Here is a 14,683-nt window from a genome sequence, read left to right as displayed (position 1 = left end):
GCCGGGCCGGGCTGGGGCGGTGGGTGGGGAAGGGGGCTAGAGTCGTGCGAAGGGCTGAGTGGGGAGGGGAGGGGAGGGGCGGGGCGGGGCTGGGAGTGACCTGGGTGGGAAGGAGGCGTTAGTGCTGCCCCCGAGAGGGTCTCCGAGGCCCCAGGGGGATCGGGTCAAGGACCGAAGCGGGGTGGACAGTTAGAGGGCACTTGGGTGCCCGGGGAGGGGTTTAGTGCGTGAGAAAAGAGGTAATTAAGTTAACATTAGGAGAAAATGTAGTCATGCTGGGCCAGTGAGAGGGGTCTTGGGTGAAAAGATTAGGAAATGGATATCCCTAGAGGGGAGATTTAGAGCTGAGGGAGAGGTCGAGGTGTGAAGAATGGGGTTACACTAACGTGGAGAGGAGTTGAACCAAAGTGAAGAGGGGTACCGTTGGAATGGGTTGAGAAGGGTCTCTGTGTAAAGAAGGGGTACGTTACGTGAAAAGGGTGTCTAGAATAGGTTGGATGGAAGTAGTTTTTTTGAAGAGTACGGGGAATTAGGTCAAGGTGAAGAGTAGGAATTGGGTGTCCGTGGAGAAGGCTAGAGTGGTGAGAGAGAGCTGGGTATCCCCGGAGTGAGAATGAGATGTTACATTGCTAAATTGGGGGTCTGGACATCCCCAGGGTAATAGACTGGTAAGAGGAGTCTGGATGTGAGGACGAGGGATCTGGTTATCCTCCATCTGGGTTAGAGTAGGGGGAGGAGTTCTGCGTTAGAAGAAGAGAGGGTCTTGGTGTCGCTAAAGGGGATTTGGGTCATGGGAGGGGTATGTCTGAAAGAAGTTCAAGCCATTGTGAAGGGTAGCCTGGATATCCCTGAATTGGGTTAGAGTATGGGCAAGATCTTTTTGCAAAGAAGAGGAATTATGTTATTATAAAGAGGGGGGTCTGGGGATCCCTAGAATGTTTAGGTTGGGAAGTCTTTTTGCAAAAAAGAAAAGGTTAGGTTAATAAGGTGAAAGGGGATCTGGGTGTCTTTGGAATGGGTTAGTGAAGAAGGATTTAAGTTGATGTGAAGAAGGTGTGTGGGCATCCCTGGAATGGATTATGGTAGGGGTGGGTCTTTTTGTAAAGAAGAGGAGCTTAGGTTGATATGAAGAGGGGTCTTCCCAGAGTGGGTTAGGATGGGAGGGGTCTTTTTTGCAAAGAAGAAAGTAAATGTGAAGAGGGAGTCGGAACCCCTGAATGGGTTGGGGTGGCTGTATATGAATATGAAGAAGAGGGTTTTGGCTTTAAGTCAACGTGAAGAGAGGATCTGGGTATCCCAGAGGGCATTCGAGTTGCAGATTAGGTCTTAGTGTAGAGAAGAGATGGTTAATGTGAGGAGTGTCTGGGTACTTAGAGACATGAGCTAGGGTGGTGGGAAGTGTATAGGTATGAAGAAGGGTTAAGCTTTTGTGAAGATGGGTCTGGGTATTCTGGATGGGGGGTTAGGGTTGTGGGAGAGAGCCTTGATTTGTAGAGAGGATTAAGTAATTTGAAGAGGGGTGTTTGGGTTTCATGGGCAAGTGGTTAAGGTGGGGAAAGTCTGGATGTGGAGATGGGTTAGGGCAATGTGAGAAGAGTTGTTTGGAGGAATGGATAGTTTGATGTGAGGAACCTGGGCATGGAAGGAGAGAGTTAGTGGGTAGCAAGGATTGTGTGTAAAGGAGAGGAGCTTCACCATGGGAGGGTGCTGAAAGTGGCAAGACATTGGGGCACTTTGAGTAGTCTGGGTGTGAAAAAAAAAAAGGGTCAAGAACCTGGGGGAGGAAGCAGAGGAGCAAGGCTGGGAGAAGCAGGCAATTAGGGCTTATGTGAAGAGTGCCCCCAGGCACCTGGGAGCTGGAATGGGGTAGTGAGTTGGTAAGAAGAGGAGACAGTGTGGAAGGAGTCTGGGTGGAGAGGCTACAGGTTCAGATGTGATAGATGGGGCCTTGGGCCGGCTGTGAGGCGTGGGAGATAGGGATTAGACAGGTTACAAGGATCTGGTGGGTGGAGTTTGATGCAAGTTGATTCGGAGGTGAGACTTGGGTAGATTCCCTGGGAAGGGACTGCTGGGAACATTTTGTGCTTAGTGCTCTTGTGTATTCAGGAGAGGAAGGATTGTTGGGGGGCGGGGGGGTGGGAGTGGAAAAATGGAAACAAGAATTTAGAGGGGGAAATAGATCTAAGGTTTTGGTGAGGGGATGATAAAGAGAAAGAATTGTCTGTGGAAGGGACTGAGGAGCAGTGGTTTGGCTGTAATTTGTCCCCACCTTTCCCCTTTCCCAGCCCAGGGCCTCACTGCCGCCATGACTGAGGAGTCAGAAGAGACGGTTCTCTACATTGAGCACCGCTATGTCTGCTCTGAGTGCAACCAGCTCTATGGATCCCTGGAGGAGGTGCTCATGCACCAGAACTCCCACGTGCCCCAGCAGCACTTTGAGCTGGTGGGCGTGGCCGACCCTGGAGTCACTGTGGCCACAGAGGCAGCTTCTGGCACTGGCCTCTATCAGACCATAGTGCAGGAGAGCCAGTACCAGTGCCTGGAGTGCGGGCAGCTGCTGATGTCACCCAGCCAGCTCCTGGAGCATCAGGAGCTGCACCTGAAGATGATGGCACCCCAGGAGGCAGTGCCAGCTGAGCCACCACCCAAGGCACCCCCACTGAGCTCCAGTACCATCCACTACGAGTGTGTGGATTGCAAGGCTCTCTTTGCCAGCCAGGAGCTCTGGCTGAACCACCGGCAGACGCACCTCCGGGCCACTCCCACCAAGCCTCAAGCTCCAGTTGTCCTGGGGTCCCCAGTTGTCCTAGGGCCCCCTGTGAGCCAGGCCCGCGTGGCCGTGGAGCACTCCTACCGCAAGGCAGAAGAGGGTGGTGAGGGGGCAGTTGTGCCCTCTGCCGCTGCCACCACCACTGAGGTGGTGACTGAGGTAGAGCTGCTCCTCTACAAGTGCTCGGAATGCTCCCAGCTCTTCCAGCTGCCGGCCGACTTCCTGGAGCACCAAGCCACCCATTTTCCTGCTGCTGCCCCAGAGTCTGAGGAGCCTGCCTTGCAGCAAGAGACCCTGAATCCATCACCTGCAGAGGTGCCTGTGTCTCAGCCTGACCCCCTGCCATCCTCTGATCACAGTTATGAGCTACGCAATGGTGAAGCCATTGGTCGAGACCGCCGGGGGCGTAAGGCCCGGAAGAACAACAATGGAGAGCCAGGTGGGGCAGCCACCCAGGAGCTCTTTTGTTCAGCCTGTGACCAGCTCTTTCTTTCGCCTCACCAGCTACAGCAGCACCTACGGAGTCACCGGGAGGGCATCTTTAAGTGCCCCTTGTGCAGTCGTGTCTTCCCCAGCCCATCCAGTCTGGACCAGCATCTTGGTGACCACAGCAGCGAGTCTCACTTCTTGTGTGTGGACTGTGGCCTGGCTTTTGGCACAGAGGCACTCCTCCTGGCCCACCGGCGAGCCCACACTCCAAATCCTCTGCATTCGTGTCCATGTGGAAAGACCTTTGTCAATCTCACCAAGTTCCTTTATCACCGGCGTACCCATGGGGTGGGGGGTGTTCCTCTGCCCACAACACCAGTTCCACCAGAGGAGCCTGTCATTGGTTTCCCTGAGCCAGCCCCAGCAGAGACTGGAGAGCCAGAGGCCCCAGAGCCCCCCACGTCTGAGGAGAGCTCAGCAGGGCCTGCTGCCCCAGGCACCTACCGCTGCCTCCTGTGCAGCCGTGAATTTGGCAAAGCATTGCAGCTGACCCGGCACCAGCGTTTTGTGCACCGGCTGGAACGGCGCCATAAGTGTGGCATTTGTGGAAAGATGTTTAAGAAGAAGTCTCATGTGCGTAACCACCTCCGCACACACACAGGCGAACGGCCCTTCCCCTGCCCGGACTGCTCCAAGCCCTTCAACTCACCTGCCAACCTGGCCCGCCACAGGCTCACACACACAGGGGAGCGGCCCTACCGGTGTGGGGACTGCGGCAAAGCTTTTACACAAAGCTCCACGCTGAGGCAGCACCGCTTGGTGCATGCCCAGCACTTCCCCTATCGCTGCCAGGAGTGCGGAGTGCGTTTTCATCGCCCCTACCGCCTGCTTATGCACCGCTACCACCACACAGGCGAGTACCCCTATAAGTGTCGCGAGTGTCCCCGCTCTTTCCTGCTGCGCCGACTGCTGGAGGTGCACCAGCTTGTGGCCCATGCTGGGCGCCAGCCCCACCGCTGCTCATCCTGTGGGGCTGCCTTCCCTTCCTCACTGCGGCTCCGCGAGCACCGCTGTGCAGCTGCTGCTGCCCAGGCCCCACGGCGCTTTGAGTGTGGCACCTGTGGCAAGAAAGTAGGCTCTGCTGCTCGGCTGCAAGCACATGAGGCAGCCCATGCAGCTGCAGGGCCTGGAGAGGTCCTGGCTAAGGAGCCCCCAGCCCCTAGGGCCCCAAGGGCCACTCGCACCCCAGTTGTCTCCCCAACAACCCTTGGAGGCACTGCTACTGCGGCCCCTGCAGCCCCTGCCCGACGCCGGGGCCTGGAGTGCAGTGAGTGCAAGAAGCTATTCAGCACAGAGACATCACTGCAGGTACACCGGCGCATCCACACAGGCGAGCGGCCATACCCGTGTCCAGACTGTGGCAAGGCCTTCCGTCAGAGTACCCACCTGAAGGACCACCGGCGCCTGCACACAGGTGAGCGGCCCTTTGCTTGTGAAGTGTGTGGCAAGGCCTTTGCCATCTCCATGCGTCTGGCAGAACATCGCCGCATTCACACAGGTGAACGGCCCTACTCCTGCCCCGACTGTGGCAAGAGCTACCGTTCCTTCTCCAACCTATGGAAGCACCGAAAGACCCACCAGCAGCAGCATCAGGCAGCTGTGCGGCAGCAGCTGGCAGAAGCGGAGGCCGCTGTAGGCTTGGCTGTGATGGAGACTGCAGTGGAGGCACTGCCCTTGGTGGAGGCCATTGAGATCTACCCTCTGGCTGAGGCGGAGGGGGTCCAGATCAGTGGCTGACCCTGCCCCATTGCCCTCTTCAGCACTGCCATGCTCTGTTGCTGAAGAACGTCCTCCAGTATCCCCTTAAATTTCTGTACATACTGTCCCCTTCTTTCACCCCTCCCAATCACCACGTAAGTTCTGTAACTGAATTTGGTCTTTCTCCTGAGGGGGGCTGTAGAGTCCTTGATATGCATAAAGGTGCGCCCCCTTCCGTCTGTTAGCATTGGTGGCTACACGGTGAAACAGTCAATAAAGACTGAGTTGGACGTTTATGTGCTTTTGTCTGGCCCGGCTGTGTGGGGTGGAATTTGGGAGCCCTGAGCCCAGGTCTGACTTTTCGTGGCTGCATTCCCAATGTCCAGAATGGCCTGGCAAGTAGAAGGGGTTCAGTAAACACTTGCTGAATTGAAGAGGAGGATGGGGAGTCCGTGGGCGTGGCTCAGGGAGTGGGGCCTTCACTCTGGTGCTAGGTGGAGACAGCATGGCTCTCTTGCCACTAGAGGTCTCCACAATCCCATAGAAAAGCCCGAAGCTGTTTCTACTGGTAGCAGGAACATTTGGGAAAATCTTCAGATTCTTCTCACCATCTCTGTGTCCCCACTTCCTGGCCTGATGTGAGCCATCTCCCCCAAGGCCATCTGGTTTTCCCACTCTGGATCTCTGAGGGCATATGCAGGTCTGGGAAAGGCATGATCTCCAGGGCAGTGGAGGAGGGTGGCTCCTGGGACCAGACCCAGCTGTGGGGTTGGAGAAGATTCTGAGTAATGGTTGGCTAGAGGTAGGAAGCTTTATAAGGGGAGGTTCCGTGACTCCCACCTGGAGTTGGACTCTGGCTCAGCCAACAGATGTTTGTTGTAGGGAGGGGTGGTTGGAGTGGCTGGCTGATATTTGAATGTCTAGTTTGTCTCAAGTGCTTTCTTAAATTTTTTGGAATAATCTTCACGCTGGTCCTGTGAGAACATTTTGCAAGGAAGGAATCTGAAGTTGAAAGCAATGAGGTGACTTGCTCAAGGTCATTCAACCTAGATAGGGCAGAGCTTGAATTTAAGCGTAATTTCACTTGGTTTAATCACCTATATGCTTTCATCTACACTCTGCTGCCTTCTACATAGTGGGAAGAGGGCAGTGGGGGGAAGGGAGATGGTGAGTGTGTGACTGGTGGGAATGTTCAGTTGCTGTGTTAGTCTTGTCTCTAAGAGCCACATCCCAAGAAGAATGAGCCTCCCCCCAGATTAGTCGTCTTTGTTGGAGAAAGTTCTTATTTGGAACCCCTAACGAGAGGTAAAAGGAAAGCTGTTTGTATTGAAACCAGGGGAAAGGGATGCCCAAGAGCAGCCCATTGAGCCTCTCCATTACTCTCCACTCCCTTCAGCAGTCCTGCAGCCCTCTGTGGGCACTGAGGTTCTAAAAGCAGACTGGTTTAGCATGTTGCTCAGGTGAGAAAATGAGGGCTGAGAGAGGGAAGAGACCTATTGAGGCCACATAGGTGGTCGAGTCAGGGCTAGAAACCAGGTCTTCTAACTCCATTAATAGAAATTTTACTACATTATACTTATTTTAGTTATTTTTAAAAAGAAAAAGCACTCACCCACCTTATATCCTGACAGCTCCTAATAAAGAGCAGTTATCTGTTAAGCACTTGTTTCTAACCGGAGTATGTTGATCATGGGCACCATCTTTCAGTAACCTTATACCCTGCAGAAAGGACTCAAGTCGTCTCAGCCTAGCATGCCAGACCCCCTTAATCTGCAGGTAAAGATTCATTCTCAAACTGCTTCCTCTCAAGAAGAGCTGTAACATCCTAAAAGTCATATGAAGTAAGTGCTTGGAACAGTTAGAGGATTTATCCAACTGCAAAAACTAAATAAAAATCAGGCTGAATCAAAGGGATGGGAATGGAGAGAAACAAAGTTGCTGGTTGACTCCAAGATAAAATTGCTTTCAGCAGAGAAGAGTGGCTCTGTGACAGTGGGGTGACCACCCATTATTGTTCCTTTTTAATGCCCCTCGTGAAAATTTCCACCTGAGAAAAGTTTGTGTGCAAAAACATTTATGAACAAAACTCACTGTTCACCATCACCCCACTAAAACTTCCATGGTCCTCAGTTGAACCACTATCCTAAAAAAGATGGCACTGATCAGACCCTTGTCGGATGTCGGGGTTTGAGTTGGACAAGCAAGGTTCACAAAACTTTGTGTGCCAGGCGCTCCCCCAGAGATTTGGATCCAGCAACCGGTCTGGGTGAGACCCAGGAATCTGATTTGAAGAGAGCAATTCTTACGCAGGTGACTTGCAGACCTCTCTGAGAAGAGCCTTGCATTGCTTGTTTTTCAGTTGGATATGGAAGCTGTGTAAGCAGAACCGTCAAGGGGACAGAATGGTCCTCTAATGCCCAATATGTCCTTGACAAGAGGAGGCTCAACTTTGTACACGGGAGGGCATGTGGATCATTTAGGCACATTCATGGGGGTACAGGCGGATGCCTAGTTCAGCTCAGTGCACTCTGTGCCATCTGTGGTTATCACAGGATGGCCTGAATGGCAAGGAGCTTTTGGATCTGTATTGGTCTGACTGTACCACCCTGCAGGCAGGGGGCTGGCCCAAATGACCTTCCTCAGGATACTATTGTGTTCCTCCATCCCAGCATCCCATTCCCCCCATCCCTACTGACTCGTCTTGAGAGTTGCAGAGGTGCTTTTTTTTCTTTCATTCTTGCCGAAACAATGAAGTGCTAATGCTTTTTTTTTTGAAAACTAGCCCTGAGCTAACATCTACTGCCAATCTTCCTCTTTTTTTGCTGAGGAAGGCAGGCCCTGAGCTAACATCTGTGCCCGTCTTCCTCTACTTTATATGTGGGACGCCTACCACAGCATGGCTTGTCAATTGGTGTCATGTCCGCACCCGCGATCCAAACTGGCGAACCCTGGGCTGCCAAAGCGGAATGCGCGCACTTAACCGCTGTGCCACCGGGCTGGCCCCTGAAGTGCTAATACTTTTTATCTTTCTAAATGATCAAACCACTCTTCCACTTTTCCTTTCTCCTGTTCTCCCGTCCCTCACTACTGAATGTGCAGAATCCTAGTACCTGTGTGCTAGGCATACATCAGAGAATGGAACAATGACAAGGCGACCTGATGGCAATGAGGAAGTCCAGTTGTTGACACCATTTCTGATTTTCAGTTGTGAGGTCTTGGGCATCAGCCCACGGCCTGACCTGTGAAGATCTTGTTCCTGCCAAATGACTTAGTCAAGATGGGCACAAAAATTTGAGTGAAAGAGAGTTAATGTCGCTCTGAAAAAAGAAGGGAGGTGTGTACCTTGTACCACCAGACAAGTTCAGAGTCAACTCTGTTTTTAAAGCGTCTTGTTAGTCCTCTGGGGATGGCAGTGGGGAAGTACTCATGGCTTTCCTGGCTTTCTCATTTATTGAAGACTGTGCTGGAGATCTGTCCTAAGCACTTATATCATCTCATTTAATTCTTATAAGCCCACAGGGTGGATATTGTCTCTCTGACAGATGAGGACACTGAAGCTCACAGATCAAGCGCCACATGTCTATAAAATGGCAGAACTGAGATTTGAAATCATCCTAAATTCTGAGACTTGGTTTTCCTTTTTTTTGTTTTTTTTTTTGGAAGATTAGCCCTGAGCTAACATCTGCCACCAATCCTCCTCTTTTTGCTGAGGAAGACTGGCCCTGAGCTAACATCTGTGCCCATCTTCCTCTACTTTATATGCGGGATGCCTGCCACAGCACGGCCTGACAAGCAGTGTGTAGGTCCGCACCCGGGATCCGAACAACCAGCTGGGCTGCCGAAGCGGAACGTGTGAACTTAACCGCTGGGCCACTGGGCTGGCCCCCTGAGACTTGGTTTTCTGATTGGCAAAAAAAATTGCTCAGGCCTTACTCCTGAACATTCACTGTTTGAACAGAAGTAAAGCCTTCCCCTCCCCAGCACATGCATACCCACCCCATACCCTGACTTCCCCACCACCCTTCCCAGGACAGAGAGGAGACCAAAGGAGAGCAGGCAGCATTTCTCTCTGTACAGTTTTTAATTTTTTATTTTTGGATGTTGTTCAGATGAATGACACACTCAAGTTACAAAAATGGGGCCTTAAAAGAAGCACATTGTACAATGAACAAGCAGATTGGAGTTAAGAACACTGAAACGCTAACCCGCTACCACGAGAAGAAACAGGGAGGGGGTACAGGATGGGAAGGGAGGGGCTACCAACACAGGGGTCAGACAGAACTGAAAGGGGGGCTAACTTGGTGAGAATGGAGGAAAAGCAGGTCTCCTCCAGGGCCTACTCAACTTCCGGATGCCACTTCTTGGTCTCCCTTTGCCCACTACTTGCCACCTCCTATCCTGGTGCCAACCTGGTCATTCAAATGAGTAGGTGGGAGACACCCACCACAGAAAGGGCCAAGCCAATCAGATCTTTACAAGGTGGGATGGTCACCTTGCCTGAGTACAGCCTTGAATTTGGGAGGTGATGGTGGCAGCAGTGGGATAAGAAGCCAGAAGGAGCTAGCAGAGAGTTGATCAGAGATCAGACCCCTGCTTTTCCCCCGCTTCCCCACCCCACCATGATCCAACGGCCCTCTCTACAAATTGTCGAGAGAGGCCCCCAGTCACCCTGTAATTATATAAATAAATAAATACTGAGCCCCTGGGCTTAGAGGACAGGCTGGGGAAGGGCAGCAGGGATAGGAAAGAGGAGAGGAAGGGGAGGCAGAGGGGAGGGGTCACAGACATAGTAAATAGTTGTCTCCGTCCCAGCAACACTTCTCTCTGGATTTTTCTCTCCTTTTTGTGTTTGTTTAACAAGGAGCTAACATCTCAAGGACAAATACTTAAAAATATACATTATTTTTTCTTTTTTTTTCTCGCCTTTGTCATCGTCATCTTGCTTTGGAGACTGCTGAGGTCAAAGTTCAAACCGCATGAAGGAACTGCGGCTTGGAGTTTTTGTGTATTTTTTTTTAATTTTTATTTTTAAATTTTTTTCACTTTTTTTTCCAACGTATAAAAAGGTAGCGGAGTTGTCTGTGGGTTTTTTTTTTTAATGGTTAAATCTTTGGTTTGTTTCTTTTTTCTCTTGGAGGCCTTTATCTCTCGCACTTGCCTTTCCCACTCAGAGGCCAGTGGGGGCCCGCGTGTCTCAGTCTTGCTCAGTCTGTCTCACTCTCTCTCTCATTCAGTTCCCCCTACCCTGGGCTAAAGGGAGAGAGAGGTACCCTGGGATTTGGGTGGGTGAGGAAATCTAGCCTGGTCAAGAGGTCACCCCCTATGTGCTAGTGCCTTACCCCATCTTCCCAAGGCTAGGAGACCCTCTCTTGGCCTTCCCCAGGGAGGAGATGTGTGGGAAACTCATATCCTTCCCCTCCTCCTGATCTTAGCCCCAACTCATACAGGGGTTTGGGTTCCCCATCTCTACTCACCCCTACTTTTACCCGCAGCCCCTCCCTCTTACTTCTAGCCCCCACCCTCCCAGAAGAGAACAGAGAGAGATGTTTCCTTCACTAGCATTTTTTTTTTTGGCACAATTAAAAGGCCCACCATTAAGGTAGACCCAGTCTCTGTCCTCAAGTCAAGGTTGGGGAGAAGAGAAATTCAGAGGGCTCCCCTTTTCTCCAATCCACTCATCATCTTCTCTTTCTAGCCCAGGCCCCTGGCCACCCACTTCAGACATCTCACCTAGCCCAGAGCCTGGCCTGGGGTCTCCCTCCCCATCCCCCACATAAAGTTCCCCAGCCCCCAACTCTCTCGCTCACACACAGACACACGGACACAGGCTCTGTACAGACCACAAAATAAAAACGATGAGATAGTTTTGTTTCCCGGAGTCGAGACGGGGGACCGGAGTGGAAGGGGCAGAGGGGGATGGGAGGCATGAACTCCCCCGTCACCTTCCCAACCCTGGCTCCCTCCAGCCCCCCAGCCCCTTGCCCTGGCTGGCCCCCAGCCAACGATATTTGGTTTCCTTTTTTTAACATTAAAGTTCTATGAGGTATTTGGTGCCTTATCTCGAGTCCTCGGGGGAGGGGGGCCCAGGGGGGAGACCTGGGGCACACTTGCCCCTCCTTCCCTCCCACCCCCTTCCCAATATTTGGTTTCACAGCTGTAGTTAAAGCTTGGGATTTGGTTATTTTTCCCTCTCCCAGGGAATATTCATTTTTTCTTTTCTTTCTTTTCCCAGTTATGGGGGTTGGATGGGGAGGGTCCCCATCACCCCCAGCTGCACAGGGGCCCCTCCACCAATGTCAGGGCATTGGCCCCATCCCTGCCCCCTGCTTCCTCCCCTCCTCTCTGCCCCACTCCCCCAACACTGGGGTTGGGGAGAGGTCCCAGGTGGCAGGATTTGATGGGGAGGAAGCAGGATGAAGTGGGTGGTGGTGAGTCCTGGATTTTCTTTCCTTTTTTTTTTCTTTTTTTTTCTTTTTTTTTTTTTTTGGTCTAGAATCAGTTTTTGTTTGAGTCATCTCCACCATGCCTTCCATGCTGCCTGTCTTCTCAGAGGGGTTTTTGGTTGTAATTCCTTTCACCTTGCTCTGCTCAAATGTCCTTCCTATCTGGTCAGGAGCCCTTGGCCCCCTCTCCACCCCTGCACTGGGGCCCAGGCCCTCTCACCAGTCCCTTCTCTTCAGGAAATAAAAATGGACAAACTCAGAGGTAGGGTCAGGGCAGGGAGTCGGTTCAGCGGAGATGCTTACATTCCGGTGAGGACGGGTCGAAGGCATGCCAGGCCCCATCGCTGCCAGGGTGGGAGGGGCGGCCACTCCACCGCTGCCCAACAAGGCACCCCGAAACCCTTGCAACAGCCGAGTCTCTGCTGCCGCCGTGGCCCAGCCCAACAGTTTCCTTTCCCGGGTGGGAGAAGGGAGACAAGAAAGAAAGAGAGAACACTGAAGCCTTGGGGCCCAGGGTGGCATCCGAGGCTCTGTCTGCCTCTCCTCGGAGTGTCCAGCAGCACTGCCCGTCTCCCGGGGCTCTCCCCTCCCTCTGCTCTGCCCAACAAGGGACAGGGGCCAGTCTGAAGCTGCCGCCAGGCTCTGCTCTGATTTCAATGGCTCGCGTCCTTCACAGCAACACTTTGGTTTGAGGAGAGACACAGAAAGAACGAGATTGAGACAGGTGAGAGAGGAGCGAAGGAAGAGGGAGAGAGAGGCAGAGAGAGGTGAGCAGAGAGAAGGGAGAGTGGACTGAAGAGAACAGAAAAAAGAGATCAAAGGAGGAATCAAACCACCCGAAAATTTGTTAGTTTTCCTTTGTCCATTCTTTTTGCTTTCTTATTCCTTTTTTTCCTTTTTTTTTTTTTTTCTTAAAGCTTTTTCAGTTGATTGGGGGGCGGGGAGCTTGGGGCTCTTCACCCCTGTCCCTGACACCCTCTCTCAGCCCTGCCCACCCGCTTCCATCCACCCTGGCTGAGGGACAGGCCCTGCCCCAGCCACCCCCCTCCGGCTTTCCCGAAGACGACGTCCATGAGGTATTTGTGAAGAGAAAGAAGCATCCGTCCTTCCATCCGCCTTGGGGACCAAGGGCCTGGACCACTGGTGCAGGGGCTTGGCTCCACCTCGCGGCTCCTTCTTATTCTTGAAGAGTCCTCATCTTCTTTCCCTTAAATATATATATATCTATAAATTCTTTTTTTTTCTAGTTTTAATTTATTGTTTGTTTGGTTTTTTGTTTGGTTTTTTTTTTGGTTCAAAACTTTGTTGGCCTCCACAATAGCAGGAGGGCAAAGTGGCTCCCAGCGGCGTCTCTCCTCTGTCCGTCGAGAGGTGTCCAGGGCTGGGCAAACACAAGGTCCAGCCAAGACTCGAGGGAGGTCTCATGGGTGTGGTGGCCACCACAGCGCCCTCTCGGATGGGGACCACAGGTCATGGCACTGTCACCGCCACCTGGACCCTGATGGGGAAGCCATCTCGAGGAACCCACCACTGGGGTGCGTGCGTGTGTGCATGTGTATGGGGGGAGAGGAAGAGGCATCTGCCAGTATCAGAGGGGCACAGGGTGGGAAGAGCGAGGTGAGTTCTCTTTTTGGTTTCTGGTCAATGTCAAAGAACGTGAAGGATCCCACGGATAGGCACTGGAATATGAATTTTTTTTTTCAGGGAAACTGACAGACGAGGATGGAAAAAAAGACAATTTGAATGCCCTCAACTCATCCCCTCTTGTCTGAAACTTCCACCTTCCCGTGGGCTGGGGAGGGGGCAGATTTCAGAGCAGAGGAGGGTGACGGGGTTGAGGGGGGACGTATGAGAGCTAGAACTTGGCAAAACGGCCTAGCCCACCCTTCAAAGGGAAGAGGGGGAGGTACAAGGGGTGAAAAGTCATCCCAAGCCTTCCCCTGAACTCTCCCCTGGCTGGAGGAGGGAGGAGGTTACAGTGAGACCCCCCTACCCAGCTGGGGAGAGCGGGGGGCCGTGGGAGAGGGGGACACATGGTAGGGACACATTCTGTTGAGCGCAACGCTAAAAATTCTGTACATCCTTTGGATGAAGCTACTGAATATTTGGTGTAAGGTTGTTCAGGCCCTTTCTCTTTCACCTTCTGGAAAAGAACATTTGGCAGGTGGTTCTGAGCCCGCCCCACCTGCCCCAGGCTGTGCCCTGTCCTCGCTAGCCCAGGGCTGGGGGCTGGGGCTGCAAGGCTGGCACATTCTCTTTTTCCTTCTCTGGCCCCCACTGGGGGAGGCAAGGTTGGGGGTTGGCCCCACAGCCAGGGGCTCAGCTTGAGTCCGCCCTGCCAGGCTTCTCCGCCCCTGGCTGGGGTTCTTATTTGGTGTCGTAGCGGTGAGGGTGAGCACACTGAGGTCTGGCTCGCGACTGGTTTTTGGTTTGTTCGGTTTTGTGGGGGATTTTTTGTTTGTTTTTGGTTTTTTATATTTGTTTTTCACCTCTGGTTCCTTTGGGGCAGCTGGTTTCTGTTGTGATTATTTTTGGTTTTCTTTTTTGTTGGTTGGTTTCTTTTCTTTCTTTTTTTTGGTTGGTTGGTTTTTTTTTTGGTCTTTCCTCCCTTGTCTCTCCTGCTCCAAGGACCCTCTGCACCCCCACCGCTGGCTTCCTCGCCCTCTTTCCAGGCGGGGTACCGAGGTGGGGGTCAGAGGAGTAGGAGGGGAGGCATGGTGGGCCCTCACTCGGACTTGGACCCTGCCTCGGGCCCCCCAGGGCCTCCAGGGGTCTGTGCTGCCACCTCGCTGCAGGTGGAGGAGGAGGAGGAGGACGAGGAGAGGCCAGGAGACTTGCTGGAGATGGAAGCCGCCACAGCTGCAGCGGCTGCCGAGACCAGGCCCACGCCAGGCGGGGCACTGAGCAGGGGCAGCCCAGCGTGATTCAAGAAGAGTGGCGAGGTCACCAGGCCGGGGCTCCCCGGGGCCGCGCTGGCCGCCCCCAGCACCAGGTTCCCGCTGCCATCAAGGCTGGTAAGAGGCAGAGTTCCACCAGAGGCCAGGGCTGGCGGGGAAAGAGAGGAGGCTGGGCTGGGGGCACCTTCCAGCATCCCACCCGCAGTGCCCCTGTCTTCCCATCTGCCTCACTGACCCCCATCAGCACCCCTCACACCTTCCCCCAAGGTGAGATGGGTATGAAGAGGCAAGCGATGCAGTGAGCAGGGGCAGAATGGCATGGCTGGAGCAGCAATGGGGGGGCTCGAGGCCCCCAGAGGGCAGGGTTGGTGACGATGAGAGTGACA

The 14,683-nt window shown here is 53.1% G+C and overlaps 2 protein-coding genes across 29 annotated transcripts in view; one reads left to right on the top strand and one right to left on the bottom strand.

Moving 5' to 3' along the window:
• The window catches only part of ZNF574 (zinc finger protein 574), a 38,610-nt gene that overhangs the window by 5,442 nt on the left and 18,485 nt on the right, over positions 1–14,683 (top strand). For 9 of the 11 annotated variants that reach the window (XM_044760311.2, XM_070499119.1, XM_044760307.2 and 6 more), the window contains one exon: positions 2,286–5,247. In XM_044760311.2, coding sequence (XP_044616246.1) covers positions 2,306–4,996 — 2,691 coding nt within the window. In that variant the 5' untranslated portion in view covers positions 2,286–2,305 and the 3' untranslated portion in view covers positions 4,997–5,247. Of the gene's footprint in view, positions 1–114; positions 2,035–2,285; positions 5,248–14,683 lie in introns of those variants that run through there. The other 2 variants (XM_014867567.3, XM_070499120.1) reach the window with 2 other exon arrangements.
• The window catches only part of POU2F2 (POU class 2 homeobox 2), a 78,123-nt gene continuing 72,469 nt past the window's right edge, over positions 9,030–14,683 (bottom strand). For 16 of the 18 annotated variants that reach the window (XM_070499134.1, XM_070499137.1, XM_070499139.1 and 13 more), the window contains one exon: positions 9,030–14,445. In XM_070499134.1, the coding sequence (XP_070355235.1) occupies positions 14,126–14,445 (320 nt within the window). In that variant the 3' untranslated portion in view covers positions 9,030–14,125. The remainder of the gene's footprint in view (positions 14,446–14,683) is intronic. The other 2 variants (XM_070499135.1, XM_070499136.1) reach the window with 1 other exon arrangement.

Source organism: Equus asinus, chromosome 26, assembly GCF_041296235.1.
Source record: "Equus asinus isolate D_3611 breed Donkey chromosome 26, EquAss-T2T_v2, whole genome shotgun sequence".
NCBI lineage: Eukaryota > Metazoa > Chordata > Mammalia > Perissodactyla > Equidae > Equus > Equus asinus.
This window is presented reverse-complemented; position numbering and strand designations above follow the sequence as displayed.